Source organism: Neurospora hispaniola, assembly GCF_033458365.1.
Source record: "Neurospora hispaniola strain FGSC 10403 chromosome Unknown B0T23scaffold_1, whole genome shotgun sequence".
NCBI classification, from domain to species: domain Eukaryota; kingdom Fungi; phylum Ascomycota; class Sordariomycetes; order Sordariales; family Sordariaceae; genus Neurospora; species Neurospora hispaniola.
In genome coordinates this window covers 1,065,199-1,091,938 of record NW_026944406.1, presented here as the reverse complement: position 1 = coordinate 1,091,938, position 26,740 = coordinate 1,065,199, and the positions used below count along the sequence as shown (strand labels likewise).

Below are 26,740 nucleotides of genomic sequence, written 5' to 3'. Positions count from 1 at the left end.
AATATTTTATTAAGAAAGTTTATAGTATTTATAATCTACCGGATTCTATTATTTCTAACTGCAATACCTAATTTATTTCGTAATTCCAAAGAATTTTATTATCATAATTAGAAGTTACTTTCAAACCCTCCTCTATTTTCTACCCTACTATTAATATTTAGATTAAATATATTAATGTAGAGATAAAGAAATATTTATGTTTTTATATTAATTGGGTTTAGAATAATTAAGTAAATTAATTATTAATTATAGAGTTCGTTAATAATAATCTAGTATTTAAAATTACTAATATCTTCCCCTTCTTCGCTAATTATAAATTTTACTCTCATATAAGTATCAAACCGGTAGAATTATACCCGCCGGAAATATTAATAATATAATAAGTAAAGTATTTTGAAATTAATGAATTAATTAACCGTTTTAAGAAAATTTTAAATTTTATTACTAATTAAGCCCGTTAGATATAATAATATTAGGGGGGATAACTTAGTTGGGAAGATTTGAGCTTGGCCCCCTTTCGGTTTCATCCGAAAGGTCGTAGGTTCGAATCCCGCTCCCCCCCCCCTTTTATCCGGTTTTTCGCTACCGGATCGGATGAAAGATCTTCCCCGCTGTTACTCTACTAAGCGCTCTTAGAAGAAGAAGAATATTTATAGTAAAATCAAATGTGGGGGCCTACTCTAGTCCAAAACCCTGGGTACACGTGACTGGGTACGTGTTAAAAATCTTATCCCAATTGAAGACGCGCCGGCCTCCCTGTTCCGCTAATAGGGTTTAAGAATTGGAATCCTACCTTCGAAATCTATTTTAGAACTACGGTTCTGCTCGGATAGAACCCGTTTAGTCCTACGATATTGGACCAATTAACGTTATCTTACTAAAAAAATCCCGGCTAATTAAAAATAAAATGAAGATTCTAATTAAAAGAAAGTAAGACTCTACTTCCCTACCCCTACTTTAAAGATAGGATGAAAGAAGAATACCCGTTTTTAGAACGAAGAAAAAACATTACTAAAGCGTTAGGTAGGGAAGTAGGGCTTTAAAGAACCGACTAATTAGAAGCTACAAAGTCTACTAGGACTAAAAAAAGAGATAATATACTAAAAGAAGAGACGAAAGAAGCAATTAAGGCTCCCCGGGCCCCCTACGGTAAGGTGGGACGAAGGGTTCGGGTTAGGGTTAGGGTTGAATATAGAGAAGCTGAGGGTTTTCATCCGGATTTCAACAACACGGTTTTTCCCTTAAACTACGAACGAAGCAGCACCGTATACCCCCCTAAGTAGACTAGTATAGCTAGTTAGCGTGTATAAAACCAATATATATAATAATATTATAAAAGTAATACGAATGTTCAATGGTCGGACGCCCTAAGATATAAGGTAGGAAATAAAGTCCTTTTTAATATTAAGAACTTCAATATTAGCCGCCCGTATACTAAATTTACACTTCTCTTCGAAGGCCCTTTCGAAATTCTTAAAATAAATAATTATCGGGTAGTATTTAAATTTCTAATTGATATAAAGTATAGCCCGACATTCTATATTAATAAAATTAAACTATAAAATAAAGAGGGTTTTCTAGGATAAATAAATTCGGAGGAATAGAATATTCGCGCCAACTATAGCCGAATTATAAGGAAGACCGATAATAGGGAGGATTCTATCGAATACGAATTTAAAAGGATAAATAAATACTGAAAGAATAATAAGGATTGTTAAGAATACTTTGTAGTCTAAATACCCCCGTATATACTATTATAATAACTGTACGCTGATATATCTATAGTCCTTAATATAGTATAGGCCTTCTATAATAGCTACCCGGAAGCGCTGTATCCCCCGGACTAGGTAGCGGCGGAGAGGAAGAGGAAACGATTATTAGAGGCGGAAACGGTTATAGAAGTTTTTCGAATTAAAATTACTTATTTAATAGGAATTTCTATTATTCTATATAATATTAGTTAGCTATATAGTTTCTTTTAGTCTAGGGAAGTATCACAGGGCTAGTTTGTATACCTTATGCTTGGTGCTAGCGTATAGTAGCTTCTAAAATTATTATTACTGTTATCGCTGCCGGCTATTGCCGGCAGCTGACTAGTTAGAGTACTACCTGCTACGGATTTGTAGACCCGCCGGCGGCCATCCTCATAAGGCCAGCCTTCCGGGCACTCGGCTGTACTTCTCTTCCTTCTCCTTCGTGCAATTACGTATAATCACATCTACCACCTACCCTTTGCCCGTGATACTAATAAAGGAGGAATTCTAAAAATATTTAAATAACGGAATTGAAACCGAGAGGATTCTTTTTTAAGTATTAAAATTAGGAAAATTAAAAGAATACTATTTAATAATCGAATTAAAGGAGGAATAACGTAAGAAATTCGTAAAATATTTTTAAAAAGGGAATAAAATATTAGTAATATTAGAATAATAAAATATAGGAACGAAGAGGGAATAATTATATTAATTATAAGTACTACCTAAATTATAATTATAGTAAAAATTGAAATATTACCTAATAAAACGTTTAATTATACTTAAAGAGCTATTCGAATAATACTATTATATAAGTTTAATTCGTAATAACCTTATAATACTACTAAGCCCAATCCTCGTTTAAAGTATAGTAACCGGGGGTATTAATAGCTATTGGACTATTAAGAATAGAATTATTATTATTAATACTAAAAACTATACGAATAGGAATAGTAATAATATTACTACTAGATATAATATACGTAAGAGTAATAATATTACTACTAGAGCTAAAGATAATCCGGATTGGGTTTATAGTGCCGCTGCCGGAAAGGGAGGGGGTGCGATTATAATAAATATCCCTTATAATTAATTTACAATAACCCTTTAATAAAACGTTAATGATACTAAAATATAGAGGACGGAAAAGAGTATAAATATTAATAAGGAAATTATTATATTCTAGGCGCGTATGTATATAATCGGTAAAATTATTCATAATATAAACGAAGGATTCGAATCTCTAATTAAAGCTAAATTAATTATCTAATAATATAGTAATAACTACTATTTAAATAGTATTATAAATATTGTAAAAACTAGTAGGGATATCCAATATATATTTATTAATAGTATATACATAAATCGTATTCTAAATACTAACAATTATAATATAGGAGTTAAATAATAATAAGAAAGGAATAGGAGGATAAAGAACCTACCGGATACTGAAATATAATAAACTTTACTAATAATAACCGTACAGAAAGTATTAATAGAAGCAAGTTTATTGCTAGTCTTTAGGTAAGTAACTAAATTTAAAATATAGTATAAGTAAGGAATTTTATAAATAGTATTAATTGGGTTAATATATAAATTAGAAAGATAGGGAAGAAATTATACCGGTTCTGAAGAATTATAAAGTTAAAAAAATTACGAAGGAAATAAGCGAAGGCTATAAATTCTAAATATACTGGGAACGTAGGGTTAGGGAATAGTTTAAAGGAGGAAACTTCTATATTAGAAGTTAAATCGATTGGGTTAGGGTAATAATAATTAGAGGAAACTATTTTAAATAAAAATTACAATAGAGAAGAAGGAGGATAGGAATTAGGAAAGGGTACCGTAGAGAGAATTATATAGAAGAAGGAGAAAGCCCTTATACTATTACAAATAAAAGTAGAACCGTAAAGTAGGAAGTAAAGGGCCGGGGCGGAAATAATTATAAATGGAATAAGGAGGTAGGAAAGTAGAATAATAAGAAGATAGGATAGGGTAGTAGGAAGAAGGCGGAAGAAGGGGTAGTAAATATTAGGATAGAGGGACGGTAAAGGGAAGTAGTACTCTAAATTTAAATTTTATTCCTATTATTCTTATTATTCTAATATTAGGATAATGTAATAGTAGGAAAAATAAAATTAATTCGCTATAACAGTAAGTAAAAACCGTCATAGCTATAAGTAAAGTAGGAGCGGCGTGAAATCCACAACCAAAATATAGTTAGGGGTTTTTATCCGGCGGCGCTTAACGCCGTACGGTTTTCCCCTCTAAGGAACTGGAGAAGGACCCCATGCCAAAAAGGCACTATAGTTATATAGTATAGGGAATAAGATTATTATTATTATTCGTAAATTATATTTAACCTATTGTTAAATAGAAAGTACGGACGTACTTTCTATATTAGTATAGTAAAGTTATAGATAGAGGTAAGTATATTAGGATAGGATAGTATATAGGATATCTAGGTTAATTAAGGGAGGGTAATAAAGTATATAAATAATGCTAAAGATGTTATTGGATAGTCCTTTGAGGGGATTAATACCTATTATTGAAGCGCAGCTGATATGGTCAGAGAATGAAGTGTTTACACGAAGTAAGCGAGCATAGCGGAGCTTCTTTCTAATGGAGCGACACCCCTATCATTAATCCCTATAAGTTCTCTGTCCTATGAGTAGCCTGGTCGTCGGGTAATCCGTTCCTTGGATTGGTTAGAATCCTTCCCGTCGTAATCCGTTTCTATGATTGGTTAGAATTACTTTGGTCCGTGCATCCGACGGGGGTCCCCGGGGGTATCCCCCGGGTTTCCTTCTTCAACCCTAACCCTTCCAATGGGGGTCCCCGGGGGTGTCCCCTGGGTTTCTTTCTTTTAATTCTAACTCTTTCAACGGGGGGTCCTGGGGGGCGGAGCCCCCTGGTTGGAATAAATAGAATAAATAGAAAAAAAAATAAAAATAAAAAAAAATAGTAAGTAAAATTCTTAAAAAAAAACCTATTCTAATTATAATAGTAATAATAATAAGAATAATAATGAATAATGATAATAATAATAATAATAGTAGTAATAATAATAATAATAATAATAATAATAATAATAGTAATAATAATAATAATAGTAAGACTATATAGTAGGCTACCAGTTTATTTCGAAAATAGTAGATGGCAGTATTATATTATTTAAGGTAAATTTTATATACTGATTTAGGAATCGGTCAGTAATGTAGAGTATTGTATTAATGTTTTTTGCGAATTTTATATTAATAATCCAGAATCTCTAATCCTCCTATAATAGTCCGCTATAGAGAAGAGGTATAAGTACGCCGCCCGTAACCTAAATAAAGCCTATAATAACGCGGGATTAGGATTATTAATAATAATACTAATTGTAAAACGGTCGCCCCGATACGTAATACCGGCCGCGGATACCCTCGAAAAGGTTATAAATTTAATAATAGAAAGTTTCGAATCCTTAGAGGAGGAGGATTAATGATTTTTCTTTTATATATTTTAGCGCCCGAGGGTATTTTGAGCCCGGGGTAATATTATAGGGCTAGCCTATAACTATTATTTAACTGCGGTATTACTATAGTTATAACTGCTAAATAATATACATTCTTTAATTGGCTAACCCATTTAACCTTACTACCGCTACAGCGGCTACTAGGCCTACGCAGGCCCCCCTAATTGGCTATACGCTCCCGGAGGCTCCGGTCACGTATACTAAGGATGCGGCTTATCCTCGCCTATATAGGATGAGCCGCTACGCATAGATTCCATAGTCTCCCTTCTTCTTTGTATAATTATACAAGTTATATTCTACCCTATACGTTTAGTATCGCCTTGCCCCGTAACAGATAGTACTATAGTTAAATTTACTAATAATCAAAAACACTAACAAATACATAATTATCGGACTGCCAACTATTCAAGCACACCGTATCTATATCATTAATATCTCGAAACTAATAGATCGCCAGAAACGGGGCTACCAACCAATTTAGGCCTGAGTAATTTGGAATATTATTTCAATATAGACTTCGAAATAATAATTAATTAATATCGAATACTATTTGACTATATATGACCTATATATAGGGATTTATATAACTTCTAAAAAGTACGCAATATATAAGCGCTTTAACAATTTAATAATTAATAATTCGTCTACATTACTATTACAAATATTGTATATAGTCCGCGCCTCCGGAATTATATTATCCCAACTCATATTATTACTATATTGAACCGCCATATTACTATAATCCTAAAATATCTATCGGATTTTCCTCCGTAGAATTCGGCAATTAGAAATCTAATAGCCTACTATAGTAGCTTTATCACTATAAGCGTGATACCTCCTAATTATATATATAATTTAATCGTATATTATATTAAATTTAATTACTATTGTAATTACCTATAATGTCTATATCGCATTGTATAACGCCGGCCGCCGGGTAGTAGGGGGGCGTATACGAGAAATATCGAATCTTCCTCCGGTCGGTTATTAGAAGTCTAATAGCCCGCCGTATAAATACTTATATATATATTTATTTATTTATTTATTCATTAACCACACCTAGCTCTCAAATATACACACTAAATTCAATTACCGCCAGGCGGGTAATATATAATACTAGACAATATAGGGGGCGTATACAGGATCGGGATTCGGGATTCGGCGTAGGTCGTACGCTGGGTACTGGGTATTAGGTATTGGGTGCTAGGTACTAGGCAGGGGTAAGGGCAAGGGCAGGGGCAGGGGCAGGAGCAGAGGCAGGAGTAGGGGTAGGTAACCAGCGGGTCTATAGAAAATACAAATATAATTCGCACAATTTAGGTTACTATTACTATACGATTTATTGTAACTTCCTTAATATATAATACAACGGTCGCTTGCGTAAACTCCTTCCTACTCTTGAATCGGTTATAGTATAAAAGTTCAATTACTCTTACTAAATATAAATTAACACTACAGTCCGCGGACCATAGTATCTATATAACCGTCTACAGACGGAATTTCACTAATATACTAGAAGAAGCAATGGACCGTTAAGCGACTATTGGACGACCGTTCCTTTAGATAGGGGTTCCGCAGCTATTATTATTATTTAATTCCTATATTTTAATTACCGGTTTCTAGAATACGATTTATATTTATACTATTAATAAATATATATTGGATATTCCTATTGGTTTTTACAATATTTATAAAATTATTTAGACGGTAGTAGTTATTGTACTATCGGGTGGTTAGTTTGGTTTTAATTAGAGATTGGAATCCTTTATTCGCGTTATTAATAATTTCGCCGATTATATATATATATATATGCTTGGAGTATAACGATTTGCCTATTATTATTCGTACTTTTCTCCGCCCTTTATATTTTAGTATTATTAATTTTTAGTAGAAGGGTTATTGTAAGTTAATTGTGAGGGATGCTTATTATAATTGTACCCCCTTCCTCCTTAGCGGTAGCGCTATAAATCCAGTCCGGATTATTTTTAATTTTAGCGGTAGTATTGTTATTTATAAATATATTATATCCGGTAGTAATATTATTACTATTTTTACTCGTATAGTCTTTGGTATTAGTGGTGGTGGTTTTATTCTTGGTAGTTTGATGGCCGTTAATACCCCCGGCTATTCCGTATTAAACGAGGATTAGGTTTAGTAGTATTATAAGGTTATTGTAAATTAAACCTATATAATAGCGTTGTTCGAGTAGTTTTTTAGGTGTCATTAGGCGTTTCGTTAGGTAGTGCTTCGGTTTTTACTATAATTATAGTTTAGGTAGTACCTGTAGTTAGTGTAATTATCCCTTCTTTATTCTTATATTTTATTATTTTAGTATTGCTAATGTTTTATTCTCGTTTTAGGAGTGTTTTACGAATTCTTTGTATTGCTCTTTTTCTAATTTGATTATTAAATAGTATTCTTTTAATTTCTCTAATTTTAATACTTAAGGAAGAATCTTTTTAGTTTTGATTCTGTCATTTAAATATTTTAGAGTTCTTCCTTTATTAGTAGCTAATTTTCGGAATCCGACTAAAAGAGCGTATTTATATTAAGGTAATTTAGAATTATATAGGTAAAGGTTTTTTTTTCGAATTTATATATATAGATAGGTATTAGAATGTTTAGTACTTTCTTCCGGTAGAGGAAAGCCCGAAGGTCTATAACCTTTATCCTAGTTTAGATTAGGAGGGACTTTTTCGTTTTAGTTAGTAGGTATAGTTCGTTATTTTCATTCTTCGGTATCCGTTATTTCCCCTTCTTTTTTTTTGTATTAATTATATATTATTGAAAAGTTTTTTTTATTAAATTTAGGGGTAAGGTTAGTAATAGTGAATTTATACTATTAATTTGATTTGGCTACCGTTGTTGTTGATAGTAGTTATAGTACAATATTTATTCTCGATTTATTACGTCCTTTAATTATTCTTTTCAGTTGGCGGCTATTAGTTCTAGGATTTACAATAGTACTAGTTGGGTCCTTAGTGTGAGAGCGCACACAATCACGAGAGTAAGCTAGCTCAAGGAGGTTATAGTATAATTCAATACAATATTAAAGCTAAAGAGTAAAAAGGGAAGAAGTATAAAAGTGGACTGGCTGCACAAGGTTTTATAGTATACGCGCCAAACTCCGTCAGGTTGCAATAGAGCGTGCCGGGAAGGCGCGCGATTACGTAACTCTTGGCACCTCCTGGGCGGTTATAGCTCTAGGCTATAACATCACCCCCCCCCCCCCCCCCCCCTCCAATTAAAGCTCAGCCCCAGAGCCGAAGGTAATTAAAAATACATAAAAACGCAAAAAAACTTTTAACGCAAACCTATTTTGAACCTACGATACTTCGTTTTCTAAATACGTCAATCCTTAGGGTAGGGATAGCAATTCCAATTACATTATCCAACTAATCCTACGATCGCTATTAATTTATTAATAGTACAGCCTATCCTTCTACTTATAAACGTCCTTTCCTATCTTCTCCCTTTCCTTAAGTAAAATCTTATTACGCCCGTCAAATTTATCTCCTCCTTATTATTCTTCTTATTTAAATTAGTACATTATCGTCCTAGTAATTATCGTAGGCGCCTTATAACTATTACTATAAATATTTCGGTAGTTTAGGCTTTTCTAAATACTTTTTATAAAATTATATATATTGTCTTATCACGCTAACTAGTTATACTAGTCTACCCAAGGGGTATATAGTACTACATCGTTCGTAGTCTAAGGGAAAAACCGTATTGTTGAAATCCGGATAAAAACCCTTAGCTTCTCTATATCCAACCCTAACCCTAACCCGAACCCTTCGTCCCACCTTACCGTAGGGGGCCCAGGGAGCCTTGGCTACTTTAGTTTTATCTTCTTTCGGTATATCTCTTTTAGTCCTAGGGATTTTCGTTATTTTTAATTGGTCCTTTTAAACCCTACTTCCCTACCTAACGCTTCGGTAGTATTCTTCGTTCCGGAAGCGGGTATTCTTCTTTCATCCTATCTTTAGGGTAGGGGTAAAAAAGTAGGGCCTTACTTTTTTAATCGGAGTCTTTGATTTTTATTGGGATTAGTAAGATAATATAATTGGTTAATTATTATATTACCGGACGGGTTCTATCCGAATAGAACCGTAGTTTTGGAATAGATTTCGGAGGTAGGGTTCTAATTCCTAAAACCCTATTAGCGGAGCGGGGGAGGCCGGCGCATCTTCGATTGGAATAAAATTTTTAATACGTACCTAATTACATATACCTAGGGTTTTGGACTAGGGTGGGCCCCTACATTTAATTTCGCTGTAAATGCTCTTCTTCTTTTAAGAGCGTTCAGCGGAACGATATTGGGGAAGATCTTTCATCCGATCCGGCCGAAAAACCGGATGAAAGAGGGGGGGGGAGGGATTCGAACCCACGACCTTTCGGATGAAACCGAAAGGGGGCCAAGCTCAGATCTTCCCAACTGAGCTATCCCCCCTTTTTTATAAAATTGCTTTAATTCCTCTATTGTATTTTTAAAACCTTCTACCAAATACTATTCGAAGTCCGGATCCTAACTTCGCTATTCTACTTAATACTATAACTTACTATCTACTATCTTCGATAATAAAACCTAGTATACTTCCTATTCTTCTTGATTACTATTAATAACCTCCCCCTCTAAATTTACCTTAATGTATTCCAGTAGTAAATTAGTAACATCCTTCCTCAATCTTTTAACATGAAATACTTTATAGCTACGCTATAATACCGGTAATTGTAACTTATAGGAATATCCCCTTACTACCTTAATTTTATATAGGATATATATTAATAGGAAATCGAATTTATCGTTAAATCGATCCGTCGATTAATTCTTTTTGATAATAAAGACCTTACCTCCGACCGTAAAATCGGGATCTTAACAATAGTAATTCGCCTATACTATCTATCTCTCCTACACTTTATTAATCGCTTTTAATGCTATTTCTCTATAAGCTTAAAGAGTTTCTACTGCCCTTTAGACTTTTACCCAATTTATACGCTCCTTCGTAGGTAAACTGGCAAATCTAGTTTAATTTTACTAATTAAAAGACATTAGTATTAGATACCCTATAATTACCTTATAAGGAAATAAACCGTCTAAATTCTTATATAGAAGCGTTGTTTATACCGAATTTAGTATTGATAGTACTACAAATTAATTATTTTAATTATAATTAACGAAGGGACGAAGTCTCTAGTTCAAATACTAATTCATTACTTCCGCTTAGCCTACCGTTTAGGAATAGCCCGGACTATTAAATTTCTAGGTAATTCCTAATATTTTAGCCAACTCCTATATAAAATCGGAGATAAATTAAGGGCCCCTATCGCTAATAACCTCGTCCGGACACCCAAAGACTCAATACGGACTATAGTAGTATATTTCGGCCGCTTACCTAACTATAACGATATCCTTATAAGGAATATACTATAATATCTTCCAAAAACGGTCTACTATTATAAATATATTATTATAATCCTTCTCATTAATAAATATAAGTTTAAAATCTACTACTACGCTCCTCTATAATCGGCTATTACAAATTAGAATAGAGTGGAGCTTTCCCGGCGTTTTATCCCTTAGATATTTAAAAGCTTTATAATCCTAATAGTTGGCTATATACCGGTCGGCGTCAGAAATCATAACCAGCTATTAGTATTATTTCTATATTAATTTACAAGTTTTTACCTTACTCGAATAAATAATAGACAATTAATTATAGTTATCCCGTAGTAAATAGGTACGGCAATCCTCTTCTTTAGGCACTACTAACTTACTCTTATGATAAAATAATCCATTGTTTAAAGTAAAAGAGGTATCCTACTACGCTGTTTTTGCCCTATATACCGATAGTGAGGTAGTTTTATAATTCAGGTATAGTATCTTAATGATGAGAGTTATCCCGGATAGTATTTCTAAGGCCGTAACTGGAGCTGCCGTTATATTAGGTTAATTTACAATCGCCGTACTAATAAACAAAATAGTATATAATTCTGCAGTCCCAGTATCCTCTTTATCGCTAGTAAATACCAGGTATCCCTTATTATCCGGCTTTAAAAGCCGTAGAATATATTAGTCCTCTTTCTTAACTTTAATTATTTTTAAATTTTCTAATTTTGAGGATAGTGCATTAACTATAATATTCTCCTTCTCTAATCGGTACCTTATCTGGAATTAGTTTTTTAATAATAACTTTAACTAGCGAATTTATTAATTATTAAACACTCATTTAATATTAAAGAATTTTAGTGCCTAATAATTAATAATAATTATAAATAGTTTAATACCCTTTAATTCTAGTCTCTATTATTCTATTACTTTAACGATTACTAATAGTTCTTTATTATATATTGGGTAATTAAATTCAGTTGGACTTATAGTTTTGTAGTAGAAGGCTATAGAGTACTACTCCCTATCGGACTACTTCTAGCTTATAACCCTTACGTATACCCTCTTGGAGGCGTTAATCTCTAATTTAGTTTCTAATTTATAATCGAAGTAAGTTAGTATTAACACCTTTAATAGAGAATACTTCAATACGTTAAATACTTTAACACACCTCTCAAACCACTAAAAAGGAAGGTCCTTCTTAGTAAAATTGGATAATAGTCGCACTATATAACTGAAGTCCTTAATAAATTTCTAGTAGAAGTTATAAAAGCCTAGAAATACCTATATTCCTTTGATAATGATTAATTATTTTCAATTCTCTATTACCGCTACCTCCTCTAAAGCTACTATAATACCGTCGATACCGATAATAAATCCTAAAAATTTAGTTCAAACTATACTCAATTAGTACTACTTAATATCAACCTAGAGTCCGGTTTCTTACAATCTAATTAAGACCTTACGAATATAGTCCTTATAATCTTTAAAGTTATTTAAGTAAATTAATATATTATTAATATAGGCGCTATAGAATGAATTAAAGTAATTAATTAAAATATTATTAATAAAGCGGTAAAAACACGAGGGTCTTCTAATTAAACCGAACGGTAGTACTTTATATTTATAGGACCCGTACCTAGTCCGGAAAGTAGTTAAATCCTTATAATTTAGGTACATCCGCATCCGGTAGAATATTTATTATATAGCGATTTTATAAAATATTTTAACCTATTTAATTCGGGTTAGAGTTTTATTAATTAATAGTGACGGGTATTTGTCCTTTTTTAACAAAGCATTCAATTTTCGATCATCGACGTAGAATCTTAATCTTCTATTCGTTTTAGGGACGACTAGAATAAGCGCCGCCTAAGGGGTTGAATTAACTTCGATAAATCTTTTCTAAAGGTTTGCCGTAATATATTTTCAATATTCTTCTAACTCCTCCAAAGTTATTTTATATAATAAATTATATTCTAAATCGCTTAGAGACTTACCTTCCTCAATAATAATCTAGTAATTTACCTTTTTGTAGTAATTTAGGAGGGTATCCGAATCGTATTTACTAAAGACGTCAATATAATTATAGTACTATAATAGGAGCTTTTCTAATATTAGAACGTAATATTCATTGTTATTTGAAAGTAAAATTCGGTTCTACAAATTGTCAATTAAGCCGTTAATCTCGTATAGACTAGTAAATTCTATTTTCGCACCTTGGTATAAATAATATTCGAATATAATTGAATTAACTATTATCATATCCTTAGGTCTCTCTTTTACCCAACCAAACATTTTCTTTAATTAGTAAAGTCCTTATTCGTCGGTTAATAAATAGGGCATTTATTATTAATTTTCTATCCTATTCTTTCCGATAATAATAATAATCTTGTTCCCTATACTATATAACTATAGTACCATCTTAGCATAGGGTCCTTCTCCAGTTCCCTAGAGGGGAAAACTGTACAGTATTAAGCGCCGCCGGATGAAAACCCCCAACTACATCTCGGTCGTAGATTTCACGCCGCTCCTACTTTATTTATAGTTAGAACGGTTCTCACCTACCGCCACAGCGAACTGATTTTGTCTCTTCCACCGCTATATTATTCTAATATTAAAATAATAAGAAGAATAGGAATAGGATCCAAATTTAAAGTCCCGCTTCCTTTTACCATTCCTCTATTCTAATATTTACCGCCCCTTCCTTCGCTTTCTCCCCGTTACCCTATCCTATTTTCCTATCTATTACTTTACTTCCCCACCTCCTTATCCTATTTATAATTACTTCTACCCCAGCCCTTTACTTCCTACTCTATAATTTTACCTCTATTTATAATAGTATAAGGACCTTTTCTTTCTTCTATATAATCCTCCCTACAATACCCCTTTCTAATTCTTATCCTCCTTCTTCCCTATCATAATTCTTATTTAAAATAATTTCCTTTAACCGTTATTACCCTAATTTAATTAATTTAACTTCCGATATAAAAATTTCCTCCTTTAAACCGTCCCCTAGCCCTATATCCCTAATATTTTCAGAGCCCGCGGCCTTCGTCCGCTTCTTCTATAGTTTTCCTAACTTTGTAATTCCTTAAAATTAGTATAATCTCCTCCCTATTTTTCTAATCTATATATTAATCCAATTAATATTATTTATAAAATTCTTTATTCATATTATATTTTAATTTAATTATTTACCTAAAGATTAGTAATAAGCCTACCTCCTCCGACGCCTTCCGTACAATTATTATTAATAAAGTTTATTATATTTTGGCGTTTAGTAGGTTCTTTATCCTCCTATTTCTTTCCTTATTATTATCTAACTCCTATATTATGATTATCGGCTCTTTGAATACGACCTATATCTATATTGCTAATAAATATATATTAAACGTCCCTACTAATCTTTACGATATTTATAATATTATTTAGGCGGTAATTATTATTATACTATTAGGTAGCTAGCCTAGTTTTAATTAGAAATTTAAATTCTTCGTTTGTATTATTAATGATTTTACCAATCGTATATATATACGCTTAGAATATAATAACCTTTCTACTAATATTTATACTCCTTTCCGCCTTTTATATTTTAATATTGCCGACTTTTTATAAAAGGATTACTATAAATTAATTGTAAGGGATATTTATTATAGCCGTACCCCTTCCCTCCCTAACGGTAATACTATAAACCCGGTCCGGATCGTTTCTAACTTTAATAATAGTATTATTACTCTTATACGTATTATATCTAATAGTAATATTATTATTATTCCTATTCGTATAGTTTTTAGTATTAGTAATAGTAATTTTACTCCTAGTAATCCAATAACTATTAATACCCCCGGCTACTACACTCTACATAAAAATTAGGCTTAATAGCGCTATAAAATTAACGATAGTCTTATTAAAGGAAATTAAAAATAAGAATTATTGCAAGCCTCAATTTAGGACTTCGCACACAATTTTATTTAGTGTAAGTAAGATAGATGTAAGGTTAGTATCAAATTAATAATCCGTTAACCTCAATAGAAGTTAATAGGAGAAGTAATTTTATATAATAAATTATACGCTTTAGTAAATAGTTACTGGAATAACATAGAGTATTTAAGTATTTACTTAGAATACCCTATAATATTTCCCCTTTAAGGAGAAGAGAAGAGTGCTCGCTATTTATATAATATTATCAAACTTAACTATATATATAGAAGATCTAGTTATTTATCAGAACCTCCATTTATTATACTATACCAGAGGAGACCTACGACGTTGTAACAATCTAGGAGCCGGGTATTATAAGGCTAGCGCCCAGGATCAAAGACTCGGCTTTACCAAGTCTACCAAGGCGGGTCGGACGTATCGATAAGGATACGAGCCTCCTAATTGGTCGGATCCACATATTTACCTAGCCCGTACGCCCGGCTATAAAACCTTCTTTCGACTACACCCTTCTAGTACAATCTTCCCTTACTCTCTTTATTAAATATAGCATTTCAACTATTAGACGACTACTCGCTATACAATACTCTAACAAACCCGTTACATTATATTTAACCCTCTTTTTAAATATTCTATACCTCACCTATACGCCCGAAGAATCTCTCTCTATCACTCCCATTCCTCTATAACTTTCCTATCTACAATAATAACGCCAACCGCTTTCCCTACAATCCCTTAATCTCAAAATCCCCAAAAACGTCTACAATAATTTATAACCGCCTTCTAAACATTACTAACCGAAGTTATTTTAAGGCTTACCGCCGTACTAAAGTAAATACTTCCTTAATTCGAAAAGTTTTTAAAGAGTAAGGAAGAGTTCGAAACCTAGATTTTAAACGTACAAATTAAATTCTATTTCAATAGATCCGCTATTAACAATACAAAAATACAATTTTATTATCTATTCGCTTACCTATCGCCCGCTATTAAAAAGCCGCTTATCGCCTTCGCTATTACATTACAATCCCCCCAAAAACTCTTTAAAAAGTTTAAATTTACTTATAAGGACCCGAATATAGTAAAGAGGGCTAATCAAGAGTTATACTAGCTATATTAAAAACCCGGCTCTAAAGAATCTATAGCGGCCTTTATTACCTATTTCAAAGAAATATTATACTATGCCCGTATAAATTCCTAATCTAACGCCGCTAAAATTAACTGAGTCACTACTACTTTAAATGAAAATTAGAAATAATAATTTACTAACCGAACCAATATACCTAAATAATATTCCCTACTATTAAACTACCTTCGCCGTCTTAATAGCAACTCTTTTCTTTTCGCCTCAATATCAAACTCGCAATAATCGGTTAAGAACAATAATACTAATAATCCTATAAATACCTCTATCAATTTTACTACACCAATAAAAATAAAGGGGAATAACGACATTTCCTAAAAGTAAAAGAATAAATAGAAGAAGGAAAATAAGTATACTAATTATAGTAATAAATCGTACTAATTTAAAAAATACCCTCGAATTTCAAAAATAAATATAATCTAGCTACAACCTAATAGGGGTTCAAACGGCCATAATAGTAATACTAGAGGAGAAGAAAATTCGGACTAAATAAAACCCTAATAAAATTATAATAGAGGGAGGTCTATTAAATCCGCAAAAGAAGGACTACTAATAATTATTTCAAATATATAGCCTACTAATCAAATATACAATTAATTTTAATCCTACCCCTTTATATATAACCAATTTAATACTAATATCTACTACAATACACAACCGTTAAAGGATAATAAATATAATATTTCGTAAGTATAAGGATTTATTAAAATTACCCCCTAACAAAGGCATTACGAGCGCCGTAATAGAATAGCAATTACTACTAATAGAAGAAGTAGAATAATACAAAACACTAAGTAATAGCCTTAATTCTAACTATCAACCGGGCATAGATTTACAACACGGTAGGAAAAGTCCCCGAATAAGTAAAATCTAGAAATATCCCCTAATTAAATCTTAATACCCACAGCCACAAGGGCGCAATTCTATAAAGGTAATAGCGGGTATATTAATCGCCAATTCGGGTAAGGAATAGGGAATCGTATAATATATATTTAGGAATTTAAATAAAGAGATCTTTTTTTTAGTATTATTATTCGTACCTATTTAACTAAGCAATTAGGTTAAGAGCGGTTGTAGGGGATTTTAATCATTTCTTCGTATATTTAGCAGAGTACTTTTTAGTACAGAAGAGCGCGCTCCCCAAAGGGGAGCAAGGGGGTAATATTATAGGGCTAGCGCCTAAAATTAAAAACTCGGCTTTACCAAATCTACCAAAGCAGGTCGGACGTATCAATAAGGATGCGAGCCTCCTAATTAGTCGGATCCACATATTTACCTAGCCCGTACGCCCGGCTAAAAACCTTCTTTCAACTATACCCTTCTAGTACAATCTTCCCTTGCTCTCTTTATTAAATATAGCATTTCAACCATTACACGACTACTCGCTATACAATACTCTAACAGACCCGTTACACCGGGTAGGAACTTATATAGGAATATCTACCGTCCGAGAGGCGGAAGGTATTTTGGGGTTGATTATTTAGAAGGAGGAAGGACGGTAATATATGTAAATAAAAAGTAGGATTTAAAAAACCTAAACTTCCAATCCGGGAAAGACTGGACCGTAGTAATATTTAAAAACTAGAGGGACCTAACAATTATCTATTCCATCTACTCCCCTATCTTAACGTAAAGAACGCTAAAATATTAATAGGGGTTGCCGCTTTTCGAATTCTTTGAATTTAGCCCCCTAATAAGAAATTAAATTATAATTGGAGATTTCAACCTCTATTATCCTAATTAGGATTTAAAGAATAGAAAAGTAAAAAAAAGAAGAAGAATATAATTAGAATTTTATAAATATAGTAAAAATAAAGGAGGTAGTAGAGAAACGGATTTTAATCTTAGAAAGGATTAATATATTGGAAAATCTCGAATTTACTTTTTATAGGTTCGATAGGGAATTTACAAGTATTATAGAGGAATTCGTCCTATATTGGAAGAAAGGTCGAGGGAAAAAGGTAAATTAATAAATATTAGAATATAAAATAGTAATAAAGGAAGTACGGCGAATATATTAGATATAGTTCGGATATTAAATAGTATTAAATTAAAAGAATTTTATTAAAACTATAATAAAGAAAAAGAAAATAATAATGAAAGTATAGTGGGTTATATAGTATAAAGGTATTACGGAGGCTTTAAAGAACCTAAATTGATTTTAGCTATTAAAAAGGTAGGCTTGGATTTAAAATTATTAATTAATAGATCCGCCTAAACTATTAACCCTTTAAATTTATAAAGGGGTAATAGAAATTGGAGATTATAATAATAAGGCCGAAATTTTTATTGACTGTTTTTTCCTAAAGGTGGACGTCCCTACGGACTATTTACCAGATTAAATTAAATTATTAGAGGGCGCTAACCTAATAATTATTAGTAAATTAATTACTAAAAAAATATTTAGAACGTACTTTCCTAAATAGTACTTAATAAAGCCCCCGAAATTAATTAGTATTTAAATAGGTTTCTAAAATTATATAAGTAACTATTCTAGTAAATTATAATATATTTTATATCCGCTAACCTCCGACTCGGATATTTCCTATAACAGTTCAAAAATGCGAAAGTAGTTATTCTTAAAAAATTTAGAAAAAACGCTGCTTAATAAAGGCTAACGGACGTATAGAAGCCTATATTACTATTTAATAACGTTAGAAAAATCTTTAAAATACTTATAGTTAAGAGATTAATATAAGTAGCCGAAGAGTTCAATTTCCTACCGGAGGGTTAAATAGGTAATTGGGCAAATTGTTTAATAGAATTTATAATCCGGGTAATTACCAAAACGGTATATACGGTTTAGAAATTCGGGATTATAATATCCCTTATACTCCTCGATTTAAAGGGAACGTTTAATAAAATTAATTATAAATAATTACTATATACCCTATAGGAAATATAGTTCCTAATATAGATTATTAAATAGGTAGTTAATTTTATTATTAATAGAAGAGGTTCCCTCTTTTTTAATAATAAAATATTCTATCCCTACACTATTATATAAGTATACCTTAAAGCTCTCCCCTCTCCCTTATTTTATTTATTCTCTTTATTATTCTATTATATTAAAAATTAATTATAATCCCGAATATAATTATAATCGGCTTTATAAATAATATTAATATTATTATAGTAGTACGTACTATAAAAGAGAATTACCGGACTTTATAAATAGTATAGGAAATATATTTGGAATAGGTAAAAACGAGAGGTATAAAATTTAAAGCGAATAAAACGGAATTAATATATTTTATACGAATAAGGGTATTAAGGACGCAAATTTTCTAATTCAGAAATGTAGTACTTTAATTAATAGAATTTACGAAATTCCTAAGGGTCTAGTTAAACCGTAAATTTAATTATAGAATTTATATAAAAGTAGTAAAATAAAAAATAAAGACCTAAACGAATATATTTATAAAATTTATAGCAAAGATATAAGGTTATTCCTTTATTCGGGTAGGGGAAATATATACTAAATATATTTATAATACTATTACGTACGAAACTATAATATTTTATTAACCGACCGAAGTTTTTAGGAAATTACGAAGGATAGTAATTAGGTTAGTAAAGTATTAAATTAAATATTTAAAAATTATCGCCGGAGTATATAAAATTATATTAGTATAAAATTTTAAAATAGAAACCTTTTATCCGCTATTTAACTTCTATTTTAATAAAAGGGTCCGAACCTTCGAAGAGAGGTTCGATAGAATAAATTAAATTAGGTTCATTTAGGGGATTATAGTTTAGGTTATGAATTATATTTGAATCTAATAGGCTAGAGGTCGGCTACTTACTAATAAATTAAAAAATAGTATAGTTAAAGTTCGGTAGGCCGAAGTGTAGGTACTAATAAAAAAATTAGTAGTAATAGTAACCGGTCCCCCCTCGGAATTAGGAATCTAACCGCTACTATTGTAAATCCTAGACTTAATAACCGCCGATTGAAAAGAATAATTAGAGGATATAACGAATTGAAAATAGATATTGTACTATAATTACTACCTAATAATAGCGGTAGTTAAATTAAGTCGGTAGTATAAATTTACTATTACTAACCTTACCCCTAAATTTAATAGATAGGCTATTTAATAATATATAATTAATATAAAGGAGAAGAAGGGGAAATAATGGACGTTGGAGGATAAAAATAATGAATTATACCTATTAACTAAAATGAAGAATTCCTTCCTAATTTAAGTTAGGATAGAGGTTATTAGCCTTTAGGCTTTCCTTTACCGGAGGAAAGTATTAAATATTTTAATATTTATCTATACGTATAGGTTTAAGAAGGAGACCTTTACTTATATAGTTTTGAATTGCCTTAATACGGATATTCTCTTTCAATTAGGTTCTGAAAATTAGTTATGAATAAAGGAAGAATTCTAAGAGTATTGAGATAATGGAATTAAAGCTAGGAAAGTCAAAGGAATATTGTTTAGTAATTGAATTAAAAGAGGAGTAGTATAAGGAATTTACAAAGTACTCTTAAAAAGAGAATAAAATATTAGCAATATTAGAATAATAAGATATAGGGATGAGGAGGGGATAATTACGTTAATTATAGGTATCATTTAAATTATAATTATAATAAAAACCGAAGTACTATCTAATGAAGTATTTAATTATATTTAAGGAACTATTCGAATAGTATTATTCTATAGATTTAATTTGTAGTAACCTTATAGCGCTACTAAACCTAGTCTTTATTTAGGGCGTGGCGGCCGGGGGTATCGACGGCTATTGGACTACTAGGAATAGAACTATTACTATTGATACTAGAAATTATATAAATAAAAGTAATAATAGCACTACTACTAAATACAATACGCGTAGGAATAATAGTACTGCTATTAAAGCTGGAAATAATCCGGACTAGGTTTATAACGCTATTACCGGGGAGGGAAGGGGTACGGTTATAACGGATATCCTTTATAATTAATTTATAATAGCCCTTCCGTAGGAAATTGGTAATATTAGAATATAAAGGGTAGGGAAGAATATAAATATTAGTAGGGAGGTTGTTATATTCTAAACATATATATATATAATTAGTAAAATTATTAGTAGTATAAACGAAGGATTCGAATCTCTAATTGAAATTAAGCTAGTTACCCGATAATACAATAATAATTATTATTTAAATAGTATTACGGGCGTTATAAAAACTAGTAGGGATATTTAATATATATTTATTAGTAGTATAAATATAAATTGCGTTTCAAGAACCGGTAATTATAATATAGAAATTAAATAATAACAAAGAAAGGAATAGGAAAATAAAAAACCTACCGGACGCCGAAATATAGCAAACCTTACTAAAAATAATTATATAAAAACATTAGGGGAGGTATGTTTATTACTAGTCTTCGGGTAAAAGGTTAAATCTAAGGTATAGTATAAATAAGGAATTTTACGAATAATATTAATTGGATTAATATATAAATTAGAAGGACGGGGAGGAAATTATACTAGTTCTAAAGAATTATAAAACCAAAAGGACTACAGAGGAAGCGGGCGAAAGCTATAGGTTCTAAATATACTAGGAACGTAGGATTAAAGGACGGTTTAAAGGAGGAAACCTTATATTAAAAGTTAAATCGATTAGCTTGGGGCGATAATAGTTAGAGGAAATTATTTTAAATAAGAATTGCAATAGAAAAGAAGGAAAATAAAGATTAGGAAGGAACGCTGTAAAGAAAATTATATAAAAGAAGGAAAAGGCCTTTATATTATTATAAATAGAGGTAAAATTGTAGGGTAAAAAGTAAAGGGCCGGGGCGGAGGTAATTATAAATAGGATAAGGAGGTAAGGAAGTAGAGTAATAGATAGGAAAATAGGATAGGGTAGTAAGGAGAAGGCGGAGGAAAGGATAATAAATATTAAGACGGAAGGACGGTAAAAGGAAGTAGCACTCTAAATTTAAATCCTATTCCTATCATTCTTATTATTCTAATATTAGGGTAACGTAGCGGTAGGAGAGACGAAATCAATTCGCTATAACAATAAATAAGAACCGTTATAACTATAAGCAAAATAGGAGTAGTATAAAATCTACAACCGAAATATAACTAAGGATTTTCATCCGGCGGCGTTTAACGCCGTACAATTTTCCCCTCCAGGGAACTAGAGAAGGACCCCATACCAAGATGGCACTATAGTTATATAGTATAGGGAACAAGATTATCATTATTATTTTACTATACTTAAATTAACTATTAGAATATAAAAACATACGACTGCCTAAATAGAGTATATAATTCAATAACCTAATACTAATCCTTTAATAATTATATTCGCAACGAGGTTAGTGATTATTGAAATTATTCTCCTCTATTTTTTTATTTTTATTTATACAATATATATTTTAATAGGAATATTTACATCCTAGTAGAGAGTCTCTTTATTCTTAATTAGTAGGAAAGTAATTATAATAAAGAGAGTGGATAATAGATAAGGTCTTAAAATAAAAGTTTGAACGAGCCGATATTATATAGAATTTATTGGATAATCCGGTTAAGCCTAATATACACGGAAATAAGAGGTTACCGGAATAAATACTATAGGGAGTAATAATACTAAGGATAGATTTAAATATACAGGTTCCATTAGTAAACAAGGTAGCGGAGTAACATTTAATACAAAACTTTTACGCTTTTCTAAAATTTATACGGAGTATTATTAATTCAATCTATAATTTCTTTACGATTTAACCCTAATATTTATTTGAAGCCGCTAATATTACAATCTATTTCTTAGAAGTATTTACTAATATACCTTGAATTTTTTTACAAGAAATCATATTAATAAATATAGTAGGTTCCTTATTAATTTCGAAAATACAGTTGATTATTTTTTTAATTAAAAGGAGTTTATTTAACATTAATTTAGCCAGTATTATTTAAGCGCAGTAGAAATAATTAAATTTGCTTAGTAGATTACTAATTTACTTAGGAAGGCCGGTTTTATAATTAGAATATCAAATAGCTAATAAAATCGCTTTCGAAGGGATGCGATCTCTAAAGTTGGCGTCTCCCTTACGTTTCTTATTAAAAGTAAATTTAAAAGCTACTTTAGTATTATAAATAAGCTTATATTATAAGAAGAAGTAGTTACTAATAAATTACCTCTTATATTCCTCTTTATTTTCTATATATATATATTTTAACGACCTTTTTAATCTCTATACGTAATTCTTAATCAATTTCAATATTAAAGTTAATATAATTTTAATTGTAATCAGCGAGGGTATTAGTAAAGGTCGGATATATTTTTCCTTTATTACTACTCTCGCTCGTAATAGCCGAATACGATTATATAATTCGAGTTGGAACTTTACGTATTTTTCTCGGAATTATTTTAGCGGTCGGAATCTCATTACGAAATAAAATAGGAACCAGTCTAATTGACGGTTGCAAGGCATTATAAACTTTGTTAATTAATTATACAACTTCCCAATACTTTTAAACTTTAGAAAAATTAATATTAATACTTCTAATAATACAATTATTAGGATATATAATATAGAGAGTAGCCGGGAGACGCTCTATAAAACGCTTACTAACGATAATTGACTCCTTTATATATTCTCTTCCAAAAGTGGTATTACTAAATTTAATAGTAATTATATAAATTATATTATTATTATTATTAGTCTTATACACGCTAACTATTTACATAGTTCGCCCTGTGGGCATGCGGTGCTGCTTCGCTCGTAATCAGTGGGAAAAACCGTACTGTAATAGCCGGATGAAAACCCTCCGCTTCGCTATCGCTACAGCGCCGTGTCGGTTCCGTACCGTCCCGTTTTCCTTCCTCTCGGTATACCTTCACCGTTATAATTAAGGTTATAAATTTTTATTATATACGTAGCCGACCCTACTCCGATTAATCGCCGTCCTCCTTCTATTTTCCTACTATTATTTCCTTATAGTCGGTGGCCTTTTATTTTATTTTTCTTTAATTATATTATTCTAGGTCGTTTAGTTTATTTATAAAGGAAATTTCGACCCGGCTCTCTTTTTCCTTCTCTCTTTCCTTCCTTATACTATATTATTACTTCTACTATATTATATCTATATTTTAACTAAATCCGCCGCCGTCCTATATTTATATTTAATCTAACCCGGTATTATTATTATTATATATATTATACCGTATAAAAAACCTCCCGGCGCTACGAAGAAGATGCTTATTTTAAAGGTATTGGAAGCTACGGCCCCCCCGACGAATTGGAGGGCAAGGTTATAACGGAGGCTATAATAAGTAATACCGGCCCTATTAATTTACTTTCTAATAATATTCTAATTAAATCTGTTACTTTTAAGAAGGTTAGAAAATATTTATTAAAGGAAATATAAAAGAAGAAGGGTACTGCTATAGGATACTTCTAGCCTCCCGAATTTTATAAATAGTATAATTCCTATACCCATAGCCCATAGTATATTCTTCTTATAATTCATAATAACTTAGCTAGCTTCTAACTCGCTTTTAATTAGGCCCGGTACTTTTAAAATCCTTATAAATTTCTATTTCGTTTCTATAGCGTCCTTATATCTAATTTTTAAGGCAGTTCGCTCTAACGCCCCTTATTATAAATATTGATTATAAAAAAAGATTAAGGAGTATTTAAATGCCGAATTTACTCCTTTAGTATATATTTTTATTAGGTCCGTTATAGTACTATACGGCTGTAATGCAGCTTAGAATAATTTTAAGGTTTTTATTAGAAGGGTATAAATTATAGCTACCGTATAGGTTATAGTAGACCGTATTGGCGCTAATCCTTCGTTTATCGGCGATTATCTAGCTTTAAATTTAATTATAGCAGTTAAATTTCTATTAAAAAAAAGGAAATTTATTTATATTTTTATTAATATTTCCGTAGATTTTACTGTATTCTATAATAATATTATTATAATTCGTCTTTATATTGTAAAGGTTAAAGAGACTATCCGTATTCTTTTTAATAAAATTAATTTAACTGCCGCTAATATTAAACATATTAATAAAGGTATAATAGCAATTTACGTTAGGTAGAATAATTTTAATAATTACCTTTCTACTATAAATACTCTACAATATCACTATATTAATCCTATTATTAATTCTCTTTATAAAGTTTTTTAATATTAAATAAGCTGTTTGTAGTATTTATAATTATATTTTAAATATAAGTTCGATTAATAATATTACTTCTATTCATCCTTATTATAATATAAAATCGGTACTTAATAGTATTCCTCCCGAGGTTGATAAGGAGAGTTTTAATATAGAAAATAAGTTTTTTAATAAGGAGGGTAAAGTTAGTAATAATATTAATATAGTATTAGTTGTTAGTAATGTAAAATAGCTAATACCCCATTATCCTTCCGGTCTAAGTATAATTTAATTTTCTTCCGGGGTTATTATTTATACGTCTAATATACGTCTAGTCGGCTTCCTATCGGTTTTAATACGGTCCCGTTCTAGTTAGGTAGCTCCTAATTTCGGTTAAATCTTTTATATATATAATTAAACTATTCTAATTTATATTTCTTAGTACTTCTTCTATTTCCTTTACTCTTTTCATTCTAATTACTAATTTATATTTTTATAACCTCCCTAACCGTAAGGCCCATTATAGAATCCGTTTAATATTTATTTTAAATTTATTATAGAATTCTTCTTTATCAATTAGTTATATAGAGGCGTTTTCGCCCTATAATTAAATTTACTCCGTCTCCTAGCATTCTAATATAAAGTGTTCGAACGTTTCCTTCCCTATACTATACCGGTAGTATAGTATTATTATTTCTAGAATTTTCCTCTCGAAAAGAAATACCTATAGGCCTATCTTCTTAGTTCTTACCTATATTAGTAAAGAATTTATAATTTTCGATAAATAATATAACGTAGGATTCTCGTCTATATTGGGCTATATATAGTATTGTAATATAATTCCGTCGAATTATACGCGTACTTCTACGGCGCTTAGGTGTTTCCTCTTCCTTATTGCTTTAATAACCTTTATATACTATTTTACTACCTATTCTCTTTTTATTGCTTCTTCTAACTACTTCTCCCTCTCCCCCGGCGTAAATTCTCTTACCTCCCCTTATAGTACTAGTATATCTTCGACTAGGGTTTATCGCGTAGCCTATTGAACCTTTATTCTATTATTAATCGGCGTTAAATATAATAATTATCATACTCTTTAACTCTAAATCTCAGCCGCTACTTATATTAATATACACCGTACGAAGGCCGTTACTAGGGAGTGCGTTAAATATTCTTCGAATACCCGGACTCTCTTATTAAAATAAAGGTCGAAGGGGGGGTAGAAGGTTTCTATTTCGAGGTTAAAGGTTAATACCGCCTTATATGTACCGGATACTACCCGTAGGTAATTATTCTAAATTACGGCTAAATTGCGTACTAGTCCGTATAGTTCTCCTATCGGCTCCGTTAGAGTATAGTAAACTAATATACTATAGGCCACCGCTACTCGGATTACTTTAGTATAAACTTCTCGTATACGTACGAAGCTATATCCCCACGTCTTCGCTACAATCCGTATTAGGGCGAATATTTGCGTCGATATTTTCTTCTTCACCGCTTAGAGGTGTAGTTTGTAAGTGAGTTTGCGGTCGAGCTATACGCCTAGGAACCTTGCCGACTCCGTGGGTGCTAACTGGTGGCCTCCCAGGTCCACCGTCTCCTGCCTTGGCTGGCGTGTCCGTGTGAAATGGATGAGCTCCGACTTTGCCGCTTCAATATAAATTATATTAAAATTTCCTTTAGAGTACAATTCTTAGATTTTAATATTATTAAACCTAACAAGAATATTAAAGTCCTATTCCTACTAGGATTTATTACAATTACCCGGATGTAGATTATTCGGGAGACTATTCAATAAGAGAACAGGCGTAAGGTAGGTAAAATTACTAGTAATAGAGTGTAAAATAGTTGTATTTATATTAATTAATTTATTTATATAATTAATAGTACT

General features: G+C 31.0%; 1 protein-coding gene and 2 pseudogenes across 3 annotated transcripts; 2 read left to right on the top strand and 1 right to left on the bottom strand.

The window, feature by feature from the left end:
* Positions 1-475: 475 nt before the first annotated feature.
* On the top strand, positions 476-562 carry B0T23DRAFT_t68 (annotated as a pseudogene). The gene has a single exon. The product of its transcript is annotated as a tRNA-OTHER (tRNA).
* A 9,075-nt stretch (positions 563-9,637) lies between these two features.
* B0T23DRAFT_t12 lies at positions 9,638-9,724 on the bottom strand (annotated as a pseudogene). The gene has a single exon. The product of its transcript is annotated as a tRNA-OTHER (tRNA).
* Positions 9,725-15,488: 5,764 nt separating this feature from the next.
* Positions 15,489-15,707, top strand: B0T23DRAFT_307478 (uncharacterized protein; the record flags this gene model as incomplete). Its single annotated transcript, XM_062834424.1, has 1 exon — positions 15,489-15,707. A coding segment is annotated over one exon (219 nt), but the record flags the coding sequence as incomplete, so codon positions are not given.
* Positions 15,708-26,740: the final 11,033 nt, after the last annotated feature.